This window comes from Megalobrama amblycephala, linkage group LG14 (assembly GCF_018812025.1).
Source record: "Megalobrama amblycephala isolate DHTTF-2021 linkage group LG14, ASM1881202v1, whole genome shotgun sequence".
Classification (NCBI taxonomy): Eukaryota; Metazoa; Chordata; class Actinopteri; order Cypriniformes; family Xenocyprididae; genus Megalobrama; species Megalobrama amblycephala.
In genome coordinates this window covers 49,146,645-49,168,655 of record NC_063057.1, presented here as the reverse complement: position 1 = coordinate 49,168,655, position 22,011 = coordinate 49,146,645, and the positions used below count along the sequence as shown (strand labels likewise).

The following is a 22,011-nucleotide window of genomic DNA, read 5'->3' as shown; positions in this document are numbered from 1 at the left end:
AAACCACATATGAATGTAGCTCAAAAGGGATTTGTAAACATTGCATTTCATGTGATTTTTGGCCATTCACACTTGCTAAATTTGATGGGATTCCAATCGAATATGCACAAAAATCGGATTTGGACTGACAGTCTAAACATAGCCCAACAGATTCCATTAACAAACAACCAAATTCATGACTGTGAAATATGCAAAATCTAAAATGGCAATAATAGTGTTTGGACTGATTTTTACTCCCAATCTTTTTTATTGGTTTTTAGGGACAGTACAGAATAGGACATCATGAAAACAGTAAACAATTAAATGTTGTCCATTATTAACCCCTTACCTGATCCCCCTCCCCAAAATCAATGTCATAGGAAAAAAAAAAAAAAAAAAGTAAACATGAAAAATTATACATGTGTGTGTGTGTGTGTGTGTGTGTGTGTGTGTGTGTGTGTGTGTGTGTGTGTGTGTGTGTGTGTGTGTGTGTGTGTGTGTGTGTGTGTGTGTGTGTGTGTGTGTGTGTGTGTATATATATATATATATATATATATATATATATATATATATATATATATATATATATATATATATATATATATATAAGATAAAATAAAATAAAAACATTTCTTAAAGTTCCTTCTAAAAAGATCCTTCTGATGAATGAAAATTATGTAACACTGCTAGTTACAGGTGTGCAAGGTAAACCCTTAATGTAATTTAAGAAGGGATCCCAGGTCTTGTGAAAAGTTTTAAGTGAACCAGAGAGTGAGCATCTTAACTTTTCAAGCCCAATGCAGTAGAAAATGTCCTGTATCCACCGGTCATATGTTGGAGGAGAAACATGCTTCCACTTAAGAAGGATAGCCCGTCTGGCCAAGATTGTAGTAAAAGCAATAACTTTACGATCTCGGGCCACCAGATCAGGCCTAGGGGAGACCCCAAAAAGGGCTATGAATGGGTCAGGGTCAATATTAGTGTTGAGAGGTTTTTTAAGTGTCTCAAATACATTGGTCCAAAAAGTTACTAGCTGTGGACACGTCCAAAACATATGCAGATGGTTGACAGGTGACTGCTTGCAACGGTTGCAGGCAGCACTCTTGTCTGGGAAGATTTTTTGCCAGTTTGGCATTGGTTAAGTGAGCTCTGAATAGTATTTTACATTGCATTAAGCCATGCCTGGCACATAAAGAAGAAGAGTGTACCTGGTTCAAGATGTTATGCCATAGATCCTCTGTAATAGTAATGCCAAGGTCTTGCTCCCAGGTATCTTTAAGAGTGTCATTAAAGTCCGAACTAATAGAATTTATTAAATTATAAATAACTGAGATTAAATGCCTGTGGCTGGCATTTAAAGCGAGAAAGTGATCAATTTGTGTTTCAGGGGGACGGTTAGGAAAATGAGGAAACTGCTTCTGTATAAAGTGTCTGATTTGAAAGAACCGAAATAAATGATGACTGGGTAGGTTATACTTTTGAGATAAGAAAGAAAAAGAGACAAATACTCCATTGTCATAGAGGTCACTAATCTTGATAAGGCCACTAGATGACCAAAGGCGAAATGCTGGATCCGAGTTAGAAGAGGGGAAAAAAGTAATTGTTGAGGATGGGCATTTGGGTAGAGCCTCTATGTAAACCATAGTGTTTCCTAAATTGGACCCAAATTTTAAGGGAGCTAGTGACTATTGGTTTATCCGAGACTCTGTTTACAACTAAGGGCAGTTGAGAACAGACAACAGAATAGAGAGTGCTTTTCATTGATAAAATTTCTGTATGCACCCAAGGAGGACAACTGTCAGAGTAGGTATCCTTGTTCCAAAAGAGAAGTTTATTGATGTTACAAGCCCAGTAATACTGCTGAAAGTTGGGGAGTGCAAAGCCTCCCTTAGCTTTAGGAAGTTGTAGAATTGATTTCTTTGAGGCTAGCGGGTTTATTCCCCCATAGAAATGAACGCAAAAGACTGTCAAAGCCAGTAAAGAAAGATTTAGTAATGCAAATAGGTATGTGTTGAAAGTAATATAGAAATTTAGGCAGAATAACCATTTTGACAAGGTTAATGCGACCTACAAGGGATAAAGGGAGAGAGGCTCACCTACCCATATCCAGTTTGGATTTGTCCACAAGCGGTTGAAAATTTTTTGCAAATAAATTATTAAATGAACTTGTAAAAAAGAACCCCAGATATCTAAAACCATCAGAGGCAATCTTGAAGGGTAAAAGTGATCGTGGAAGTTTTTTAGCTTCAGAGTTGACAAAAAAGGTTTTTTTTGGACTGATTTTTACAGTAAATTCGCAGGGGAAAAAAGAAGGTTTGGATGAAGTCGTGTTATAACAACATTTACATAATTCTAACTTAAAACCTGATATTTTGAGCAGAGTTTCCTCAGTTACTATTTGAAAATATTTTCAGTATGTACTCTTAATAAACCTTATACATACCACTTAATCTTAATTTCAGGAATAATGCATAAATATTTTTGCAATTATGAAAGATTTAGCCTGTAAAGAACTACAAACAATTTGAAGTATTGTACAGTTTATTTAGTCTTTTTTAAAAAAAATTCAGGGAGTTCAAAATGTAATAGGTACTAGATGAGACAGTCATTTGATATTATACAAATACCAAAAAAAAAAAAAAAAAACCTGTAAAAGCTGTGCGCATATTGACTGATTCCTGATGAATTTGTTTTTCTTGCAAAAGCCCTTCAGTGACGTGTAAAGCCAAGCAGCCATACTCTTTGCATTCTCTCATTCACTACACAGAGTACAAATGAGTAGAAAGTCTTTATCTTGCTCACTTCGAAAACACATTAATTCGGGCACTGGCTTGTACACATGCATAGTAGTTTGCCTAACTTAATGCCGAGTATATGGTCAAATTAGCATTTCGGGTTTTAAACAAGTTTCTTCTTTTAAGAATGCATACATGTTTGTTTATTTTTTGCATGGGACTGGAGTGTGAGTGTTTATGCATATGTACGTCTCAGTAGTCGTCTCCACGGCTCACGACTTCCTTGCATGTAGGTCTGAGCAGGATGGTGTGTTCGAACTGAGCTGTGTACGAGCCCTTGGCGTCACACAGAGGGGGGTAGGGGTCGATGATGCCCAGGTCACACAGGTTCTTCAGGGCCATCAGGTACTTGCTTTCACCCAAACGGTCGAGCCAGCGGCGACAGAACGCCAGGGTGCCGAAGTGTTCGTTCACCACGTTTAGCAAGTGCTTTGCCCTGGGCAGCCTGAAGTGCATTAAAGAAAGGTTACGAAATGTTTCTTTCAGTTTATTAATCTGGTTTAAAGAATAGAGCAGTTTGAACATTCTTCAAACCGTCTACTTTGTGTTCCACAGAAAGTCATACAGATTTGGAACGACAGAAGCGTGAGTGAACAATAACAGAATTTTAAGTTGTAGATCAGCTATTCCTTTATGAGTTTCAAGCTTCTATAAAATTTACATGTCCGTTAATATTTTATAATTTAGATTTTTTGTGCAAATCGTTTATTAACCAATCTTACATAATTGTTGCATTCTATATGTAATAGTTCATAAAATGGTGAACTGTGTTTCTGTGTAATTACAGCAATGTGTAAATAGTTTTCAAATCCAAAAAACATTCTTGCGAAAAATTGCTGTGTATAAAGCATTTGTAAACCTAGAACTTATGTTGTAAATAGCTGCATCAGGCCATATGCATAAATGTAAACTCGTGTAAATGCATACAATGCCTTAAATTTTTAACAAAACAAAAACATTTTTATGAAAATGACCTGAAGACACTGCACACAATGTAGAAATTATTCATAAAAATACTTGCTTAATAGAGTGCTGCAGTCATGACGTCAAAACCCAGAAGACTAAGGGTACATTTACACGACAACAATGTACTAAAAGCAGAAAAGTTTTTCCACTGTGTTTTTTGCGTACAAATAACAGCGTTGACAAAATGATCCCCATTCACACGAATCCGAGAAAACAACTAAAAATGCTGTATTATGCTGCCAGGCCAGTAGTTGGCGATGTCACTTTGTAAAGAAACACCATGCACCTATAGACTGAATGCTTAATACACATGCGCATGACGTCACAGTTTTCACAAATTCACGTTTTTGTAGTTTACACTGAGACAATAACAGTATCGATTTCAAAAACTTGTACTTCGAAACTTTGCGTTTTCAGGCCCCTAAAACGCCGTTGTCATGTGAATGAATGGCCAAAATGTGAAGTTTCAGACTAGCTGATTAACATTGGCTCTTACCTGATTGGCACATGTCCGACATCAAAGTTCTTCATGTAATGGGAGCAGTCCATGTCATCATGCACCACTCCTTTACCAGTGCTGCCGAACGTCTCAATCGCAAACACCTCCCCCTCCTGGACGTCAGTGAACATTAATAGAGAGCCAGTCAAAATACTTACATATTTATTCTATAAACATGATGATGAATGTAAAAAAAAATTGCCATTTCAGTCTTTCAATTCTCAGAAAGGACAATTACACAACTTTAAACAATTAGCCTTAGCATATATGCTAGCATACAACAGCAACTACTGGGGCTTTTGAAACTGAATACGAATACTGTACAAGTGTATATTGCACATAATCTGTATACTACTATACACAAATCATACTGTATACAAAACAGTGTACTGCCTACTATATATATATAAAAAAAGGAACATTAACCAGTAAGCAGTTTCAAACTGTAGTAAACTACATTGTTATTATCATGTCACAAATAAAAATGGTTGCCTTTTTCAGTTTTCATTCAGGTTTTTGTGGTAAAACAATGGCAATATGATCAAGACAAATGTAAAAAAACAAAAAACAAAAAAAAAAACATTTTGAATTGAAAATACAGGCTATTATTTACGTGATTTATGTAATTCAACTGAATGTGACAAGACAAAAAACATTAGGCATACATTTTTTTTTTTTATAAACATGTCAATATCCAAAACCTTGTTCCAGTTCATTAGTGAAAAGTCAAGACGAGTGCACTGCATTATGGAATACAGTAATCTAAGCAGCATATACTGCATAAATATTAAGAGTAGTAATGCCATTCTAAACATAGCCAACATGAAATGGACACCTTTAAGATTAGAGAATGGCATGAAATACCATGCATACATACAGTACATACTGCATTAAAGGATTAGTTCACTTTCAAAATAAAATTTACTGATGATTTACTCACCCCCATGTCATCCAAGATGTTCATGTCTTTCTTTCTTCAGTCGAAAAGAAATTAAGGTTTTTGATGAAAACATTCCAGAATTTTTGTCCATATAGTGGACTTCAATGGAGCACAAACGGTTGAAGGTCAAAATTACAGTTTACAGCGATCCCAGATGAGAAATAAGGGTCTTAGAGAAACCATCGCTCATTTTCTAAAAAACAATAAAATTTTATACATTTTAACCATAAATGCTCATCTTGAACTAGCTCTCTTCTTTTTCTTCTCTATTAGAAGTCCAGCAGTGTAGACACTGCTAAGTGTATTACTGCCCTCCACAGGTCAAAGTTTGAACTAAATTGTCATATACAATATGCTAGTGCAAGTATATATTTATTTATTTATTTATTTATGATTTAATGCCATATCAGCAGCAATGGCTATATTCATGGCAATCAGCAGTATCACTTCAATACATTGTTTACAATAATTTAACAATTTTGTCTTAAAAACAATCACTATACAAAATCAGGCATATATACTAGGGATGGGAAGATTAACCGATATGTATCGAGACGCGGTCATGCGTGTGCACGATGCGAGTGCATCGGTAGAGCAGCAGAGGATGAATTAAATTTTGGAAGCAAATCGAGATGCATCGTTTTTTGCGAGATGCATCGGTTTTTCCTAGATACAGCTTATCCTTTTAATACAGAATGTATTTCTTTATTTATTAACAAGTGCCGTCAACCTGTTTTTTGCGCATAATTTAATCGACCTACATAAAGTAGGCCTAAGCAACGGACTTGCGGATGTGTGTACACTACAACTCAATGTATCAGCTGCGCGGATGAAGCCAGTGATGCGCCCAAAGGTAGTTGTCAGGAAGCGCGAGTAGTAAGCAAAACAAACATGTCGGACGCCGAGATAATTTATCCTCCACTGAATTTTAAATCTAAAGTTTGGGAAGACTATGAATTTTACAAGAAAGACGGACGACTTGACAAGACAGATGCAATTTGTAAAATGTGCCGCACATCTGTAAAATACACGGGCAGTACGACTAATCTGATATCTCACTTGAAAAGCCAGTTTGTAAAAAAAATATTGGTTTTACTTGGTTAATAAATAATCAAACTAATTCAATGGCACCGCATCCTCTTTCACATCACCACATAAACTTGATCTAATTAGCTAGTGCTGAATTATCGCATCGTATCGTGATATGGGTGTGAATCGTATCGTATTGCATCGCAAAATGCCACACATGTATAGTTAATATATCGGATCGGATACTTTGTATCGAGATGCGTATCGGATCGGCATTATACCTTAGATGCCCAACCCTAATATATACCAATAACAACAACATTAATAATAACAACAACAACAATTACATAGAGTCTTTCAATTGAATATTCGACAGAAATTCTAAAATTACTCCAAGAGAAATCTTTTTAAAAATGTCCATTAATGTGTTCTCTGTATAAAGTGCAAGTATATTACAATTAGTTCAAACTTTGACCTGTGGAGGGCAGTAATACACTTAGCAGTGTCTACACTGCTGGACTTCTAATAGAGAAGAAGAGAGCTAGTTCAAGATGAGCATTTATTGTTAAAACTTATGTGTGTGTTTTTTTGTTTGTTTTTTTAGAAAATGAGTGATGGTTTCTCTAGATAAGACCCTTATTCCTCGTCTGGGATCATGTAGAACGTTTTGAAGCTGCGATTAAACTAATTTTGACCTTCAACTGTTTGGGCTCCATTGAAGTCCACTATATGGAGAAAAGTCCTGGAATGTTTTCATCAAAAACCTTCATTTCTTTTAAACTGAAGAAAGAAGGACATGAACATCTTGGATGACATGGGGGTGAGTAAATTATCAGGAAATTTTGATAAGTGATAAGGACACCTTCAATTTAACACATACAAGATGATAAACACAGACAAACACACACACACCTCCATTCTAGTGGCTTCTCCTCCCTTCACTATAGGCACCGTTTTACCGGCATGTATCCGATACTGACCAATTGAGTGTCCGTTCAGATTCCGGATAGGTTTGACTGAGGAAATACACACAAAATGAGGTGCATTTAGGAGATTAAGATTATTATTAATAAGAATTTGCAAGAAAGAATTTATTTCAGTCAACACCTTGGTACGTTTTCCCATCTATTTCAACCTCGTATGACTCCATCACTTCCTGTATTGCTTCTCCAACATCGCAAAGACGCACATCTATACCTGCACACTGTGGAAAGAGACAATGTTACTTCTGCACACGCATGATAATTTATCGCGTCAGTCGCACATGCTCACCTTGATGCCCGTGTCGGTTGCATCTCTCACAGCCTCAAGCAAGCGGTCATACTTTGGATTGAAGGTGACGGTGAAGGCACAGTCAATGATCCTGCCTAAAACACACACACACACACACACACACACAGTAAATGCTTTGTGCTAACACTATGAATCAAAGAGCGTTTTTTGTCATACGTAAGTTATGCTAACATTGTTCCCACCATTTTATGAATCCTTTCTTATGTTAAAAAAGAAAAACACGCTTATGACAGGGATAATACAGAGACATTTTCATTTCACAGTCCATCGCTCATCTACAGTCTACTCTCCAGTGAAAACATTAAATCAAATGCATAATAATTTCCCCACCACTTTCCTAATATGCATTTCTCAGATCATGAGAAACATAGATTCAGCCAAATATGTTCAAGGTTTGCTAGTGTACAGTTGCATTTTTGTTCTATTATTTTATATTAAAGTTTTTAATAACTAACTGTTGTATAAATAATAATCATCATCAGTTAATAATAATAATTGAATTCTTATTTTATATTTAAATATATGGATATATGGGTTTTAATTACTATTTACTAATTATTAATTACTAATAATTATTATTAAAAGCAATCATCATAATTTAATTCTTATTTTATATAAAGTACTTTACATGGCTTTTATTATGATTTATTATTAATAATAAACCATTTATTAATAATAACAACAACAACAACAATAAAATTATTATTAAAAACCAATCATCATAAATTAATTCTTATTTTATATTAAGTACTTTACATGGCTTTTATTATGATTTATTAATAATAATAAACCATTTATTGTTAATAATAACAACAATTAAATTATTATTATTATTATTATTATTATTATTAAAAAATAATCATCATAAATTAATTCTTATTTATATTAAGTACTTTATACGGCTTTTATTATGATTTATTAACAACAACAACAATACAATTATTATTATTATTAAAAACCAATCATCATAATTTAATTATTATTTTATATGAAGTATTTTACATGGTTTTTAATTATGATTGTTTATTAATAATAATAATAATAAAAACAACAATAAATTATTATTATTATTATTATTATTATTATTATTAAAGCCAATCATCATAATCATTTCATTACTATTTTATATTAAGTACTTTACATGGCTTTTATTATAATAATGTAAATATAATAAATGTATTATAATTGTTTATTAATAAAAGCCAATCATCATAATTTAATTCTTATTTTATTTTATCTTGCTTTACATTGCTTTTAATTATTATGATTGTTTAATAATAACAACAACAACAACAACAACAACAATAATAATAATAATAATAATAATAATAATAATAATAGTTTGTTTGTTTTTAATGCCATGCCAGCTTCTGTGGCTATTTTCATAGTGGGAAAAATTAATGGTAAAACTATATCAGGTTTTTACTATTTATTTTTGCTAAAACAATAATTGGTTTATAATAATAATAATTATTATTATTATGATATTATTATTAAAAGCCAATCATCAATAATTTTAAATTGAGCTTTTAAATTGAGTACTTTATGATTTAATATTACTTTAACTACACGGCTTTTAATTATGATAAATAATACTATTATATTAGTAGATGAATACTATATAATATACTATGAATACTATACAACTATACTATGAATACCAGACTACTGTTTTAAATATAGTGTCGTCCATGGCCGTACCGTTGATGTGTGTGCCGAAATCAATCTTGCACACGTCGTCGTACTGGAGGACAGTAGGGTCTCCAGCGTTTGGTGTGTAGTGAGCAGCACAGTTATTCAGTGAGCACCCGGTAGGAAACGCCAGCCCTGCGTTCAAACCGTTTTCTTTGATCAACTTCCTACTGCAGTCCTCCAACCGCTCGCTGAACCAGAGAACACATGAAAATGAGATGTGTCGCTAATACCAAAAACATATTGACATCCATTTCTTTTATGAAGAACATCACTTCAACTGATATTTTCAAACCCGGTTGGAGTTAAATTTTTCTATTTTAACACTTTAAAAAAGAACCACACTGCAGGTTAACAGATGTTAATGTCATAACATCCTCACCAAATGTCAATCATAGTCATTCCAGGTTTGATCCAGCTCTTCACATATTGCCGCACCTGCCGATGGGCTTCGGCCGCCTGCCGGAAATCATTCCACATCTCCTCGTTGGCTTTATCCATCATTTGCTTCTCCTCGTTGCTCATTCTCCAAGCGGCGCTAGACCTGAGAGGTGATGTAGCAAGAACATTTATTTTTACCTTGAGAATATCCACCTTCATATAAACACTATTAAAGATAGATGGGCCATTACAGACTTTCTGTAATGATCGGGAAAAGTCTCATAAATGGGGTGAAATGGCGGCTTTTAGCTTATGTGCTATTAAATATTGTTTATATCAGTCAATTGCAACTTATAGCTGATTGGTTGTACCTTCTCTGACTATTATGGATAAAGTTTGGCAAAGTCAAGTCAAGACTATCCATTTACAAGCCATAAACGCCTTCGAAGATTCAGTAAGAGGTAAGATGATGTGAGGAAGTTAAGTTTATGAGCTGGCCCTCGCACACAACTATTTTTGGAGAGAGTACTTTAGGCGCGAGGGAACATGAGTGACCTCTGTGTCAGTAGTCTCAGCGATATAATATTACACAGAGCACAGGGTAATACGAGGTAGAGCAGCCCGTAGAAAGTACAAGGTGACCTGAGGGCATTAAAGAGTGTATTCACATTGAGAAAAGACAAAACATCCTTACCCATCCTGTGATGGAGGGTATTCACACTCCTGACCCACAGGAAACACACCGCTGGTGTATAGATCACAAATGGGGATCGATGGTGGGTCCGTTTGAGTTTTGGCTACAGGAGAGAAGGTAGATATCAATGTGAGAACAACATCTTCAGTAAAGATGGGATAGGTCACATAAATGTTCACACTCATTTCGTTCTAAATCTCTAAGAATGAATCTTTTGTGGAACTCAAAAGAAGATATTTCACAGAATGTTCACGCTGCTCTTTTCCATACAATGAAAGTAAAGCTATACATTTGGATAGTGTTTGGGCACCATTTCAAATATGCCTACAGTTCACACAGAGCACTGTGTTAAAAAGAACGCTGACGATATCCTGAAGATTTTGGTCAGTCGGAGTTCACAGAAAATCATGTAGTGTATGATGGCCACAGACACTGATTTTTAAGCTTTAGACCATGATTCCATCTAGTTGAAGCATATCAAGCAGGTTTGATATTGTGACACAAATTGAAAGTTTGGTAGCGTGTGATAATCAGTCGGTTAATGTAAGACGCCCAGTTTTTCTCTGTGACTTGTATGACGCATTTCAGGTTTTTTCCCCCCTTTTTTTTCAAAATTTTAAAAGTCGGTGTTGTGTATCCGTAAGTTTGAGATGAAGAAGCTCAAAAACAGCATTTAGGTTGGTAATTTACTAAGTTTAAAGATTATTACTATATTAGATTAACATTCTGCTATTTGTGCATTATAATCTGTGGCGTCAACTCACCAAAAGCCAATGTATGACTCTAATGACGTCATCCAATATTACTCCCTTGACGTGACAGCAGGCCCGGTTCTAGGATTGCGTGACTGGGGGGGCATTTTGAAAAATTGGTGGGGGCAGCATAATATGATATATGAATCATAGGTTTATGATCTCCCTAATCCCCTCGCCCCCCGCACCCCCTTTTAACTACTAAACAGTTTCTTCCGTTTTTCAGGTTTTTTTCAGATTTAATATTGATCACAAAAGTACTTTCTGTGATTTTTTTTTTTGTGATTCTGTGAGACTTTTGGTCTAACATATACGAATGGCTTAAAATTACAATTCATTTTCTAAAAATGACATAACTTTTGGCATAATAATGGAAGATGTACACATTCAATTTCTACTGAATATTTTCATTTTGGGAAAATGTTATATTCATGTTATATTAATTTACTGTAAGTTACTTAAAACAAAGCCATTGTTTTCTGTTTTTCAGAAAAAGATTTAGAGTAAATCCAAAATTCTAAGAATGGTAAAATTTAAAAGTGGAAGAAGACAACTTGGTTCATTGAAGAAATTTAAACCATTAGAAGACCTGGTTACATGATTCTTTCCTTTTTCGAGTTTTTCCCCCTTATATTTTTGGTTAATTTCTATAGAGTTGTGCTCAGTTATTTTGACTATATAAAAATAAAAACAAGACATAATAATTGAATTTACACAAAAGATCCAGTTCAAAAGTTTATATGCTTGATTCTTCATAGTGTGTGTTGTTACCTGGATGATCAAAAGCTGCAAACATTCACTGATGCCCAAGACAACACAACACAATAACCTATGAACAGGATGACTGGAAATTCTGACTGGAATAAGACTGGAAGTTATTATTTTATTTAAAGATCTACTTGTTTTTAGTTTTGTCCTACAAAAGCTTTATAAAACACTTTTCAGAAGACAAAATAAAAACAATTTACCCCCCAACCATCCTGTGCAAATGTTTACACCCCCTGAATTTTAATGCATTGTTTCCTTCTGGAGTATCAGTAAATGTTTTCACCATTTGTAACAGTTGGGTATGAGAAGAGTCCCAAACATGGGCCTAATCATAAAGAAAATTATAAAAACAGTCTTAAATTAATGACACACAGTACTGAGAATAAATTAAGTGTGTGTAAACTTTTGAACTGCTTAATTTGTGTAAAGGCAGATATTATATATTGTGGACTATATGTAAACATCTCATAATAATACATTTTTGTTGCAGTGCTAAATAAAAAAAAAAAATTGATCTCACTTATTTATTTTTTTAATTATTGATATTTTGCAGATTCTGAAAGGAGCATGTAACTTTTGACATCAAATAATAGGCTACTATTCAACAAATAGCGCAATATGCTGATAGAATATTTCAGAGCTGAACATAAGTGAACAAAACTATTTTATATTACTAGATTAGTTACATCTATTTTTATTTTATTTTTTATTTATTCATTTTCGAGATTTTTCATGACTTGGAAATCACAATTTTAAAATTCCAAGCTAAATTTCCAAGTGTTCCATGATCGTGTAGCAATATATTAACGGTGTGTGCATGTTTAAATAGAGACTAGAGCGCATTTATGAAGGAGCTGTTTGTCATCTGCTCATGTAATTGTCAATGGCCGTCTTGAGAAGTGATAAGGTGTGCAAAAGTCTTGGAAAACTGCTTAGAAAAAGGATGTGGATGAGGACATGAATGCTTTTTACAAGTTGAAATCTTGTAATTCTGGCAATTCTGGCATGGTGTGAGCTCCTGAAGTGCTGAGCATGCCTGTGAGGGAGTACTGTAAAAGGATGCGCGCCGTGAGGCGCGCCAGAAAAATACAACAGCACAATGTTTCTAGTAATTTGCATGTGTAACTAATTTAGTGTTGATATATTTTTTACATTTTGTGTGCTATCACAAAAAAAAAAAAAAGAGTATCCTGGGGATGTTGGAGGGGCACACGAGAAATCTCTCGTTACTAGACCCCCCCCCCCCCCCCAGACCCGGCCCTGCGTGACAGTCCCAATTTCAAGTACTTCACACAACTTTTTCCCGCACTTCAAAGCTCAACAGTCTGAATATTATCAAATTTAAAAGTTATCTTTAATGTGATGACCAAAAACATTTTTTGTTCATCCTTCAAAACTTTTAGTTTTACAAAAGAAAACAATGTAGAAATAACATTAATGTAGGATAACACTTGATGAACAACAAAAACTTTTATTAAATTACCACTACAGCCAGCAGCATATTGACCAACAATCACTATTCTAAGGCCCAGTTTACACTAATGCGTTTTCATTTTAAAACGCATAACTTTTGCTACAGTTAACGTTATGCCTGTTGTTTACACTCTGCCGTTTTCGACCCTCAAAACGGAGACTTTCGAAAACGCTGCAGAGCTCGTTTTAGTTTGAAAATGCCAGGGTTGCGTTTCAGTGTAAACGGACCAAAACGGAGACTTGGCTACCCACTTTCGCTCTGCGTATCCTTGACGACCATGTAAACAATAACACAGAGACTGAACTGCAATCTTTGCTGGCTTTGTTGTCATTTTTAAGCAGCCATTGTGCAGTTAAACTGCATTTTTTAATACTGCAGCTATGAGCTACCTACATGCGCAAGAGACAACTGTTTACACTTGAACGCGCATACCCAGTGTGCATGAACGGTCATGTGACATGCATTTTTGGCCATGTAGTGTAGACGGAGATCGTTTCTGAAATGCTGTGGAAACGCAGTGTAGACGAGGGAGAAAGAAGAAGCCTAACATTTAAAAATGGATTTTTTTTTTTCTATTTTTGTCACACAAAGTCTCATAAAAAACAAAAACTTTTCTTCAAATTGCAAATAAAAATTAGACAGCAAGTAAAGAGCGCTTCCGTTATAATCAGTGAAGCTGTCAGTTCAGCACAAACTCATTTAATGCGAAAACTCCCGTTTTAATCAATGAATCTGTCAAAAATGCACAAAAATATATTAGTTGCATTGACCTGATCAGGCAACCAAGGTATGGCAGCCGCCATTACCCTACCATACCAATTGAAACCCCTGCTTATAAAATTTGCAGTATGTACTTGTCTAACATGACAATGCAGATGGCCTCTTTTGATTGAATAACAAGTGCACAAGTCATATGAACTACTTTAATAACTTTTTTTTTTTTTGGTCATTTTAGACCCTGATCACTATATGCTGTCAGCATGGAAAAGAGCAGCATGAACATTTTGCTTATACTTTTGTTTTTACTTCTTTTGAGCACCAAGGAAAAAGGATTGTAAGGGAGTGTGAATACACTTTCTCTCATTTTTGAACATCATAAGACACACGTCAGCTATAAAATTACAGCGAAAGTTTGTGGAAAAGTTAGCTGATAACATCTGTTTTTTTTTTTAAGCTGACTTGAACGTTTTATGTTACGTCTCTGATACATATCTGCTAAATAGCGACAAAGCATTTCGTGGCACTTGGGACCCGCTCAAAATCCTCAGCTGAAATAAAGGCTGCACTGCAGGATTTTCCCAGGGGCACAGTGATCTGGCATTACGCCAGTCCGCTGCATTGGCCAAACACACTCCCTGCCCCCATCAACAGCAGCACACATACGCTGATTCGTACCGCGGTCCCCGTATTGGCACACATTCAAAGGTGCTGCACTGACACGGTCACAGATCCTAACTGATTACTGCTCATTTCTCTTCAGAGGTCATTATCTAACATCTATGGAGAAAAAAAAAACCCTTACGTCCTTTCTTCTTTTTTGTCTTCTTTTTCTTCTTTTTCCCAGAGATGTTATCAGCCTCCTCACCGTCTGTGATGGTAACAGGGTTGACACAATAATAAGTGACGAGCAATTAAAACAACATTATTCTACGGGCATACTGTATACTGCTCAGTATATATTATATGTTGCTTATTTTTTTAACATTTTATATATACAGTAGCGATGAACATATACTGTATGCATGCATGTGTATATATATATATATATATATATATATATATATATATATATATATATATATATATATATATATATATATATATATATATATATATGTATCAAAAGTGATGGCCGGGGGGGATATTTGTTTTTAAAATTGATTAAAAAAATTGACCTTACAAAATAGATTAAATGATCAGAATATCAGGAAAATATTCTAGCATTTTTTTTTTTAATTATTAATATTAAATTATAAATATTAATGAAAAAACAAAACAGTAAACTTCATTTATGTATAGGTATTAATCTGACAAAATTATTTGGCAAAAAAGGCAAATTACAGCCAGGCCAAAACAAGTATATCTGCACAATTTGATGTTTCATTGCATTATCACAAAACAATTGACAACTAAAAATGTAGTAATATATTATATATATATATATATATATATATATATATATATATATATATATATATATATATATATATATATATATATATATATATATATATATACTAAAAAAATTATTAAATATTACTGTGTAGAAGTTAGTATACAAAAAATATTAAACAATAAACAGTAGTATGTTGTTGAGACATGACCTTGAGTTATTATTTTTTAAATCAAAAAAGAGTTTAACTGTATTTTTAATCCAATTTTGTGAAATAACATCTCAACTCAAGGAAGTCTGAGAAAAAAAAAAAAAGAAAATTTGTCAAGACAATGTCAAAAATCTTTGTTGAAATTACTTCCAGTTCTTTCATCACACTAGAAATGGAAGGGAACATTGCATTGTGGGATAAAAACCCTGTGCAGTGCACTTTGTCTCCTGCACATTTTGACAAATGTAACTGGTTATCCAGATATTGTATGCACATTTGGGTAGTGTATCAGTGAATAAGATCACTAAAGCATTATAGAAAAAAACAAGTGGTGTTAGATCATTTATGTGGTAAAAAATTAGTATAAGAACTAGAAGCGCTCATTTAAAAGTGGAATACCGTCTTCTCCATCCTCTTCTCTATCTTTCTCATCCAGGTTCTGCTGTTCTGTTTGTTTCCTCATCTCCACCTCGCCATCCTCACCCTGCTCTCCGTGTCCTGCTGCAAAGTCACACACACAGGTGAACAAGCACATAAGCAAAGGAAGTGCTAAGTGTGCCAGATGCATCAGAAGCAGCGGTCTGTGTAGGTGTGTGTGTGTGTGTGTGTGTGTGTGTGTGTGTGTGTGTGTGTGTGTGTATGACAAGGAAGTGAGTAACTGCTGTCAGTCTGGAAACTGTCCACAAATTCATCTCATATACTGGATCTATACGAAAGCAAACTTGGCTCAGAACAAGCCTGAGGAACAATATGCAGCATCATATAACCTTGGTAGGGCAACCCATTAGACGTGATGTTGCAAGTACACAGAAAAGTACATGTTATGAAATACAAGTGTATGCATAGCAGAATTTTTACATAATCTATAACTTAATGATATTTCTCAAATCAGATTACTTCTCGAACATAAGCTATTAACTTTAAAAGAGACCTGAAGTGACAACCATACTTTAATTTCAAGTATTTATTTATGGGTAGCTATGCATAACTTTCTGGACTTTTCTGGATATCTTAGGGTAAAAAAAAAAACTACCTAGACATTAAATTTTGGATGTATAAAATTTAATGTCTAGGTAGTATAAAAGTAGTATACAAGTGTAAGTATAAAAGTAACGAGGGCATCTTGAGCTGAAATCCTTGTGAACTGCCAACATAGACAGCATTTTTCAGCATAAATTAATTATAATATTATAATATAATATTTTGAGATGCAGCCTATATCTATATTCTTCTATATCTATATCTATAAAAATAATAAATTAATGTTTAATAGTAAATCAATAAAAGTATAACATATTAAAAGTAATTATTTGAAAAAGCTTTCCTTTGGGACCTCAAAGCAGCATATATGCAATCTATATTCTTTTGTATCTAAGACAAAAATACATAAAATAATAAATATGTTAACATTATATATTTAAATACATATTATTTAATTATTTTACATTAATTTAAAAATACATATGTTTTTAATCTTTTCTTTAGGATCCCAAAACATTCCAATGCATACTAAAATTCCTAATATTGAAAAAAACTTTTTTTTTTTTACTTTTGCACTTACATAACTTCTAATAGGACAGATCAGCCCCGTCTTGAGTTAATCTAAGCAGAGTTCAGAGCTGATATTTAAAGCAGCAGTGTTATAAAGGGGTCTCTGCACTTACTACTATTAATGAGACACTCACCAGAAACGGCTAATTTGCTTTTCTTCTTTTTTTTCTTCTTCTTCTTGGCGGGGTCGGCTTCTTCTCGTTCCGCCGCGTCCCCGTTAAGAATCAGCATGTCCATGCCTGGCTGTACCGGTTTCACCGGCTGCAGCTGCTCGGTCCCGTTCGCCTCCATGATTGCGGACGCGAGTGGAGAGGGACGGATGAATTGTGGGAGGAGCGGAGAAAAGCTGCCGAATCAGCTGAGTGCATGACGCGGAATGCGAAATTACAAGCATCCTACTACAGCGAAGAGTTAGCTCATTAATGTTAATTAGGTCGCGCTCACGCTGCTGCCTAGAGCATCTAAGAAAAGTAATCTAATTAATATTCATGAACACGTCCTGCTGACTAGTGCGTTCTGCCTCTTAGCCAATCAGATAGACCCAATGGGCAAACGTCACTCATAATGATAAATATTCATGAATCAAGCCTGCGATATAGTGGAGTTTGTAACGTAGCGAGCGGAATATTAATGAATGAAACCCATTCAGAGAAAATTAGACAAAACTGCAGGTTTATTTTAAATATCTAAAGTATTTATTCCATCTTCATATTCTAAAGTAGCTATAATGTGTACGTTTTGAGCAGTCATAATGTGTATAGACTCGTACCTTCACTCATTTATTTACAGTTAATCTCACGAAGGGTCATATTTAACTCTGAAACAATAATATTATATATTAAAAAAATCGTAGGACCATTCTAACTGCATTGTAACATTATTGCCACAACATTAATGTACATTTACTCCTAATCTATTTTTATATTGTCCAGTAGATGGCAGAAACTTTCCTCTAATAAATCTAATGCATGCGTTTCCTATCTAGTTATACAGCAATACTTTAAGTGTGTACAGAAGTCTATTCTTCGTATGAAACTGCATTAAGTCACCAAAGACAGTCAAACACATATGTACATGTACTTTATTTCACAAATGAAATGCAAGATTGCCACTTTTGGAGTGAGGAAAAACTTGAACCTTTAAAAAAAAAAAAGAGAAAAAAAGAAAAGAAAAAAAAAAAAAAAGGCAAAACTGGTGTTGAGTGAGGACAAACACAGACAGTCTCTAACATGGCCAAGACAATTGTTTGAGAGTCTTGAAGTCATGCATATATGCATGGGGGAAAATTAAGAATGTTAGACATAAAAACATCATACAATTCACACACAAACGTTGTTATATCTAAAGGTTTTGCTGTCTGGTCTTATAACATAGTCACTGACATTCTAAGTCTCATTATAACATTTAACTTTAGTTGTAAAGTGCAACAGTCCTTACAAGGGAAAAGTGTTTAAGGCAAGTTAAACTGTAGCTTGGTACCTTTTCCACAGTGTTAAGAGTTACAAGAGGGTTTAAATTAAAACTGGGTTTTGTGTTGAAGGACGAAGCAGCCTTGATCATTATTTTAGAACATTTTTAAATCAGTATTTGTAAAGGTAAACAAAAAGGAAATCCAATCACATAGTCAATTTCAGGCAGTTCAAAAGTTTGAAACTGGTAACAAGTATATTTTAAAACTTTTAAAATTACTTAAGCAATAACCTTGTGATGTGACAGTGGTGAAACGCCAGCTGTGCCCGAACAGAAAACGTCAAAGTTTGATGCATAAATGAAATCAGGGCAGCTATTTATTTCCCTAAAGAATGGCCTCACAAAAACAAACATACAAAAAGGAGGCTTCACTTCAGGAGAGATACTGTCTTTTCAAGGACAACATACCAGCTGCAATCCAGTAGGATGTCAGTACTAACTTCGCCTTTTTCTTTTTGTAATTAATGGTGTGAATCTCATGCATGGGTCATATTTCAGCTAAAATAAAAATTAGCATAGAGAAAAGGAAGCCTATTTTTGGTACCATTAAGATTTTGTGCATTATTTACTTGATATTATTTACCCAGATTATCATTACCATAATGTGAAGAGGAAAAAAAAAAATTTGCTTTCTTATTACTGAAATTCAAAATAAATAAATAAAATTGTCATTAGTGTACTGGGGGAAAAGATTTTATTACCGCAATGTGAAGAAAAAAAAGAAAAAAATCTCATTCTCATTACTGCAATTCAAAATTAATAAAATCGTCAGTACCCTGATGTGACAAAAATCTCATTCTCATGACCGCAATTCTAAATAAATAAATAAATAAAATTGTCAGTGTACTTGGCGGAAAAGATTTTACCGCAATGTGGTAAAAAAAAAAACAATAAAATGAAATCGTCAATACCCTAATGTCACTGAGATTTTTGTCACATTAGGGTATTGATGATTTTATTTATTTTGAATTGCAGTAATGAGAATTACTTTTTTTTTTTTCTCATTACCGCAATTCTAAATAAAGAAATAAAATTGTCATTAGTGTACTGGGGGGAAAAGATTTTATTACCGCAGTGTTGAAAAAAAAAAAAAAAAAATCTCATTCTCAGTACCGCACTCCAAAAATAAGTAAAACTGTTATTAGTGTAATGGGGGAAAAAAAAAAAATCAATAGTGTAGTGTAAATAAAAAAAACAATAACTTCTCTACTGCAATACAGAAAAAATTCTAATACAAACATATACTCGCTCTCTTTATATATATACACATTTAAATTGTCATTACCATACTGCAAAAAAGATGTTACCAGAAAATATTTATACATTCTGTTGTACAATCACTGCTGATTTAAAAAATCTATTGTATACATTTAAAATAAATTGCATTTTCTGCATTACACTAAGGAAAACTTTATTTTGCATTGCGGTAATGAGAATGAGATTTAATTTGGGGGAAATGTGCATAATTGTCATGAAAAATGTCACAATGCACAAGATCTAAAATAGACTTCATTTTCTTAATATAATTTGTTTTTTCCTTTTAATGTTGGGGTGAAATATGACTCAGACATATTCTTGATGGGCGGGCTTTGTGAGATTTACACAATATAACTGACTTTTTAGGCATTTTAATTTCATGTTTTGGTTATTTAGTGTGGGACCTCTGTTACAGTGAATAAAAACAAAACATGGCCAAGGACATGTAGTTTTGCACATGTGAGTTTGTGTTAGTTACTGTGTGTTTAGGTTTTGGTCTGTTATTTTGAGTACTAGCATGTGCCAGTCTGTACCTGAGGCCTGTCATGAGGAGGGTGGACATGGGATGCCACATGAAACATAAATCCCCCAAAAAACACACACACACACACACACACACACACACACACACACACACACACACACACACTTTAAAACAGAGACGCACACACACCAGTTACATCCAATGATGTCTATGACCTGAAATCAAGCTCAATAAATACAACCAAAAAGATGAGAATAAATATCCTCCTTTTTCAGTCCTCCTCAGTTCCTCTCATCTGCTGTGATGTCACTTCGTCTTCCTCATCTGAGTCCCCATAGGTGCTTTCCTGCATGTGTGTGAACGTATGCGAACGCGCTGCTACCTGGGCGGCCAGGGCGGAGCTGAAACTGATTGCTTCTGAGCCATGCATTTCTGTCAATCTGTCAATCACAGAGAGGGTGGGCACTCGGGGTGTGAGTGGGTGTGTCCCATCATCTATGAGCCCATCTGATTGGAAGAGCTGCGTTTCCTCTGCAGTCTCCTCAGCGGTGTCTTTAGCTGCCCCAGTTACATCCGAATCTCCACAGCAAAATTCAGTCTCAGAATCTTTCGCTCCATCCGCCCCACTCAGAATTTCAGTCTGCTGCTCGCTTTCATTCTCCTCTCCTTGTTGGGAGAAATGGTTGCCTGTGGTAGTCATGGACTCCACTGAAATATGTGGCTCTAAAGAGTTTGTGTCTGTTTCTGATGTGTCCTTAGCAAATGGAGCCAGAGCAGCTAGAAGGACAAAAAAAATACATTGAAAAAGATTTAGTGTTGGGAAAGACAAACAGAAATGGTACAAACCCGATTCAGAAATGAAACAGAAATGAAACAGAAATGGTACAAACCCGATTCCAAAAGAGTTGGGACACTGTACAAATTGTGAATAAAAAAGGAATGCAATAATTTACAAATCTCATAAACTTATATTTTATTCACAATAGAATATAGATAACATATCAAATGTTGAAAGTGAGACATTTTGAAATGTCATGCCAAATATTGGCTCATTTTGGATTTCATGAGAGCTACACATTCCAAAAAAGTTGGGACAGGTAGCAATAAGAGGCCGGAAAAGTTAAATGTACATATAAGGAACAGCTGGAGTTTGCAACTTATTAGGTCAATTGGCAACATGATTGGGTATAAAAAGAGCCTCTCAGAGTGGCAGTGTCTCTCAGAAGTCAAGATGGGCAGAGGATCACCAATTCCCCCAATGCTGTGGCGAAAAATAGTGGGGCAATATCAGAAAGGAGTTTCTCAGAGAAAAATTGCAAAGAGTTTGAAGTTATCATCATCTACAGTGCATAATATCATCCAAAGATTCAGAGAATCTGGAACAATCTCTGTGCGTAAGAGTCAAGGCCGGAAAACCATACTGGATGCCCCAGATCTTCGGGTCCTTAGACGGCACTGCATCACATACAGGAATGCTACTGTAATGGAAATCACAACATGGGCTCAGGAATACTTCCAGAAAACATTGTCGGTGAACACAATACACCGTGCCATTCGCCGTTGCCGGCTAAAACTCTATAGGTCAAAAAAGAAGCCATATCTAAACATGATCCAGAAGCGCAGGCGTTTTCTCTGGGCCAAGGCTCATTTAAAATGGACTGTG

General features: G+C 34.6%; 2 protein-coding genes across 4 annotated transcripts in view; both read right to left on the bottom strand.

Moving 5' to 3' along the window:
- Nucleotides 1–2,502: 2,502 nt before the first annotated feature.
- On the bottom strand, nucleotides 2,503–17,551 carry metap2a (methionyl aminopeptidase 2a). Of its 2 annotated transcripts, none has more exons than XM_048157369.1 (11): nucleotides 17,272–17,551; nucleotides 15,986–16,087; nucleotides 14,785–14,850; nucleotides 10,269–10,371; nucleotides 9,576–9,737; nucleotides 9,203–9,384; nucleotides 7,481–7,575; nucleotides 7,316–7,412; nucleotides 7,121–7,224; nucleotides 4,237–4,352; nucleotides 2,503–3,219 (listed from the first exon to the last, which is right to left on the bottom strand). In XM_048157369.1, the coding sequence occupies exons 1-11, from the start codon at nucleotides 17,426–17,428 to the stop codon at nucleotides 2,967–2,969; spliced, it is 1,437 nt and encodes a 478-aa protein (XP_048013326.1). In that variant the 5' UTR covers nucleotides 17,429–17,551; the 3' UTR covers nucleotides 2,503–2,966. The 2 variants fall into 2 exon arrangements, with proteins under 2 accessions (XP_048013326.1, XP_048013327.1); XM_048157370.1 differs by having other exon boundaries at nucleotides 15,986–16,084; nucleotides 17,272–17,539.
- A 649-nt stretch (nucleotides 17,552–18,200) lies between these two features.
- The window catches only part of vezt (vezatin, adherens junctions transmembrane protein), a 42,972-nt gene continuing 39,161 nt past the window's right edge, over nucleotides 18,201–22,011 (bottom strand). For both annotated transcript variants that reach the window (XM_048157367.1, XM_048157368.1), the window contains exon 12: nucleotides 18,201–21,125. In XM_048157367.1, coding sequence (XP_048013324.1) covers nucleotides 20,620–21,125 — 506 coding nt within the window. In that variant the 3' untranslated portion in view covers nucleotides 18,201–20,619. The remainder of the gene's footprint in view (nucleotides 21,126–22,011) is intronic.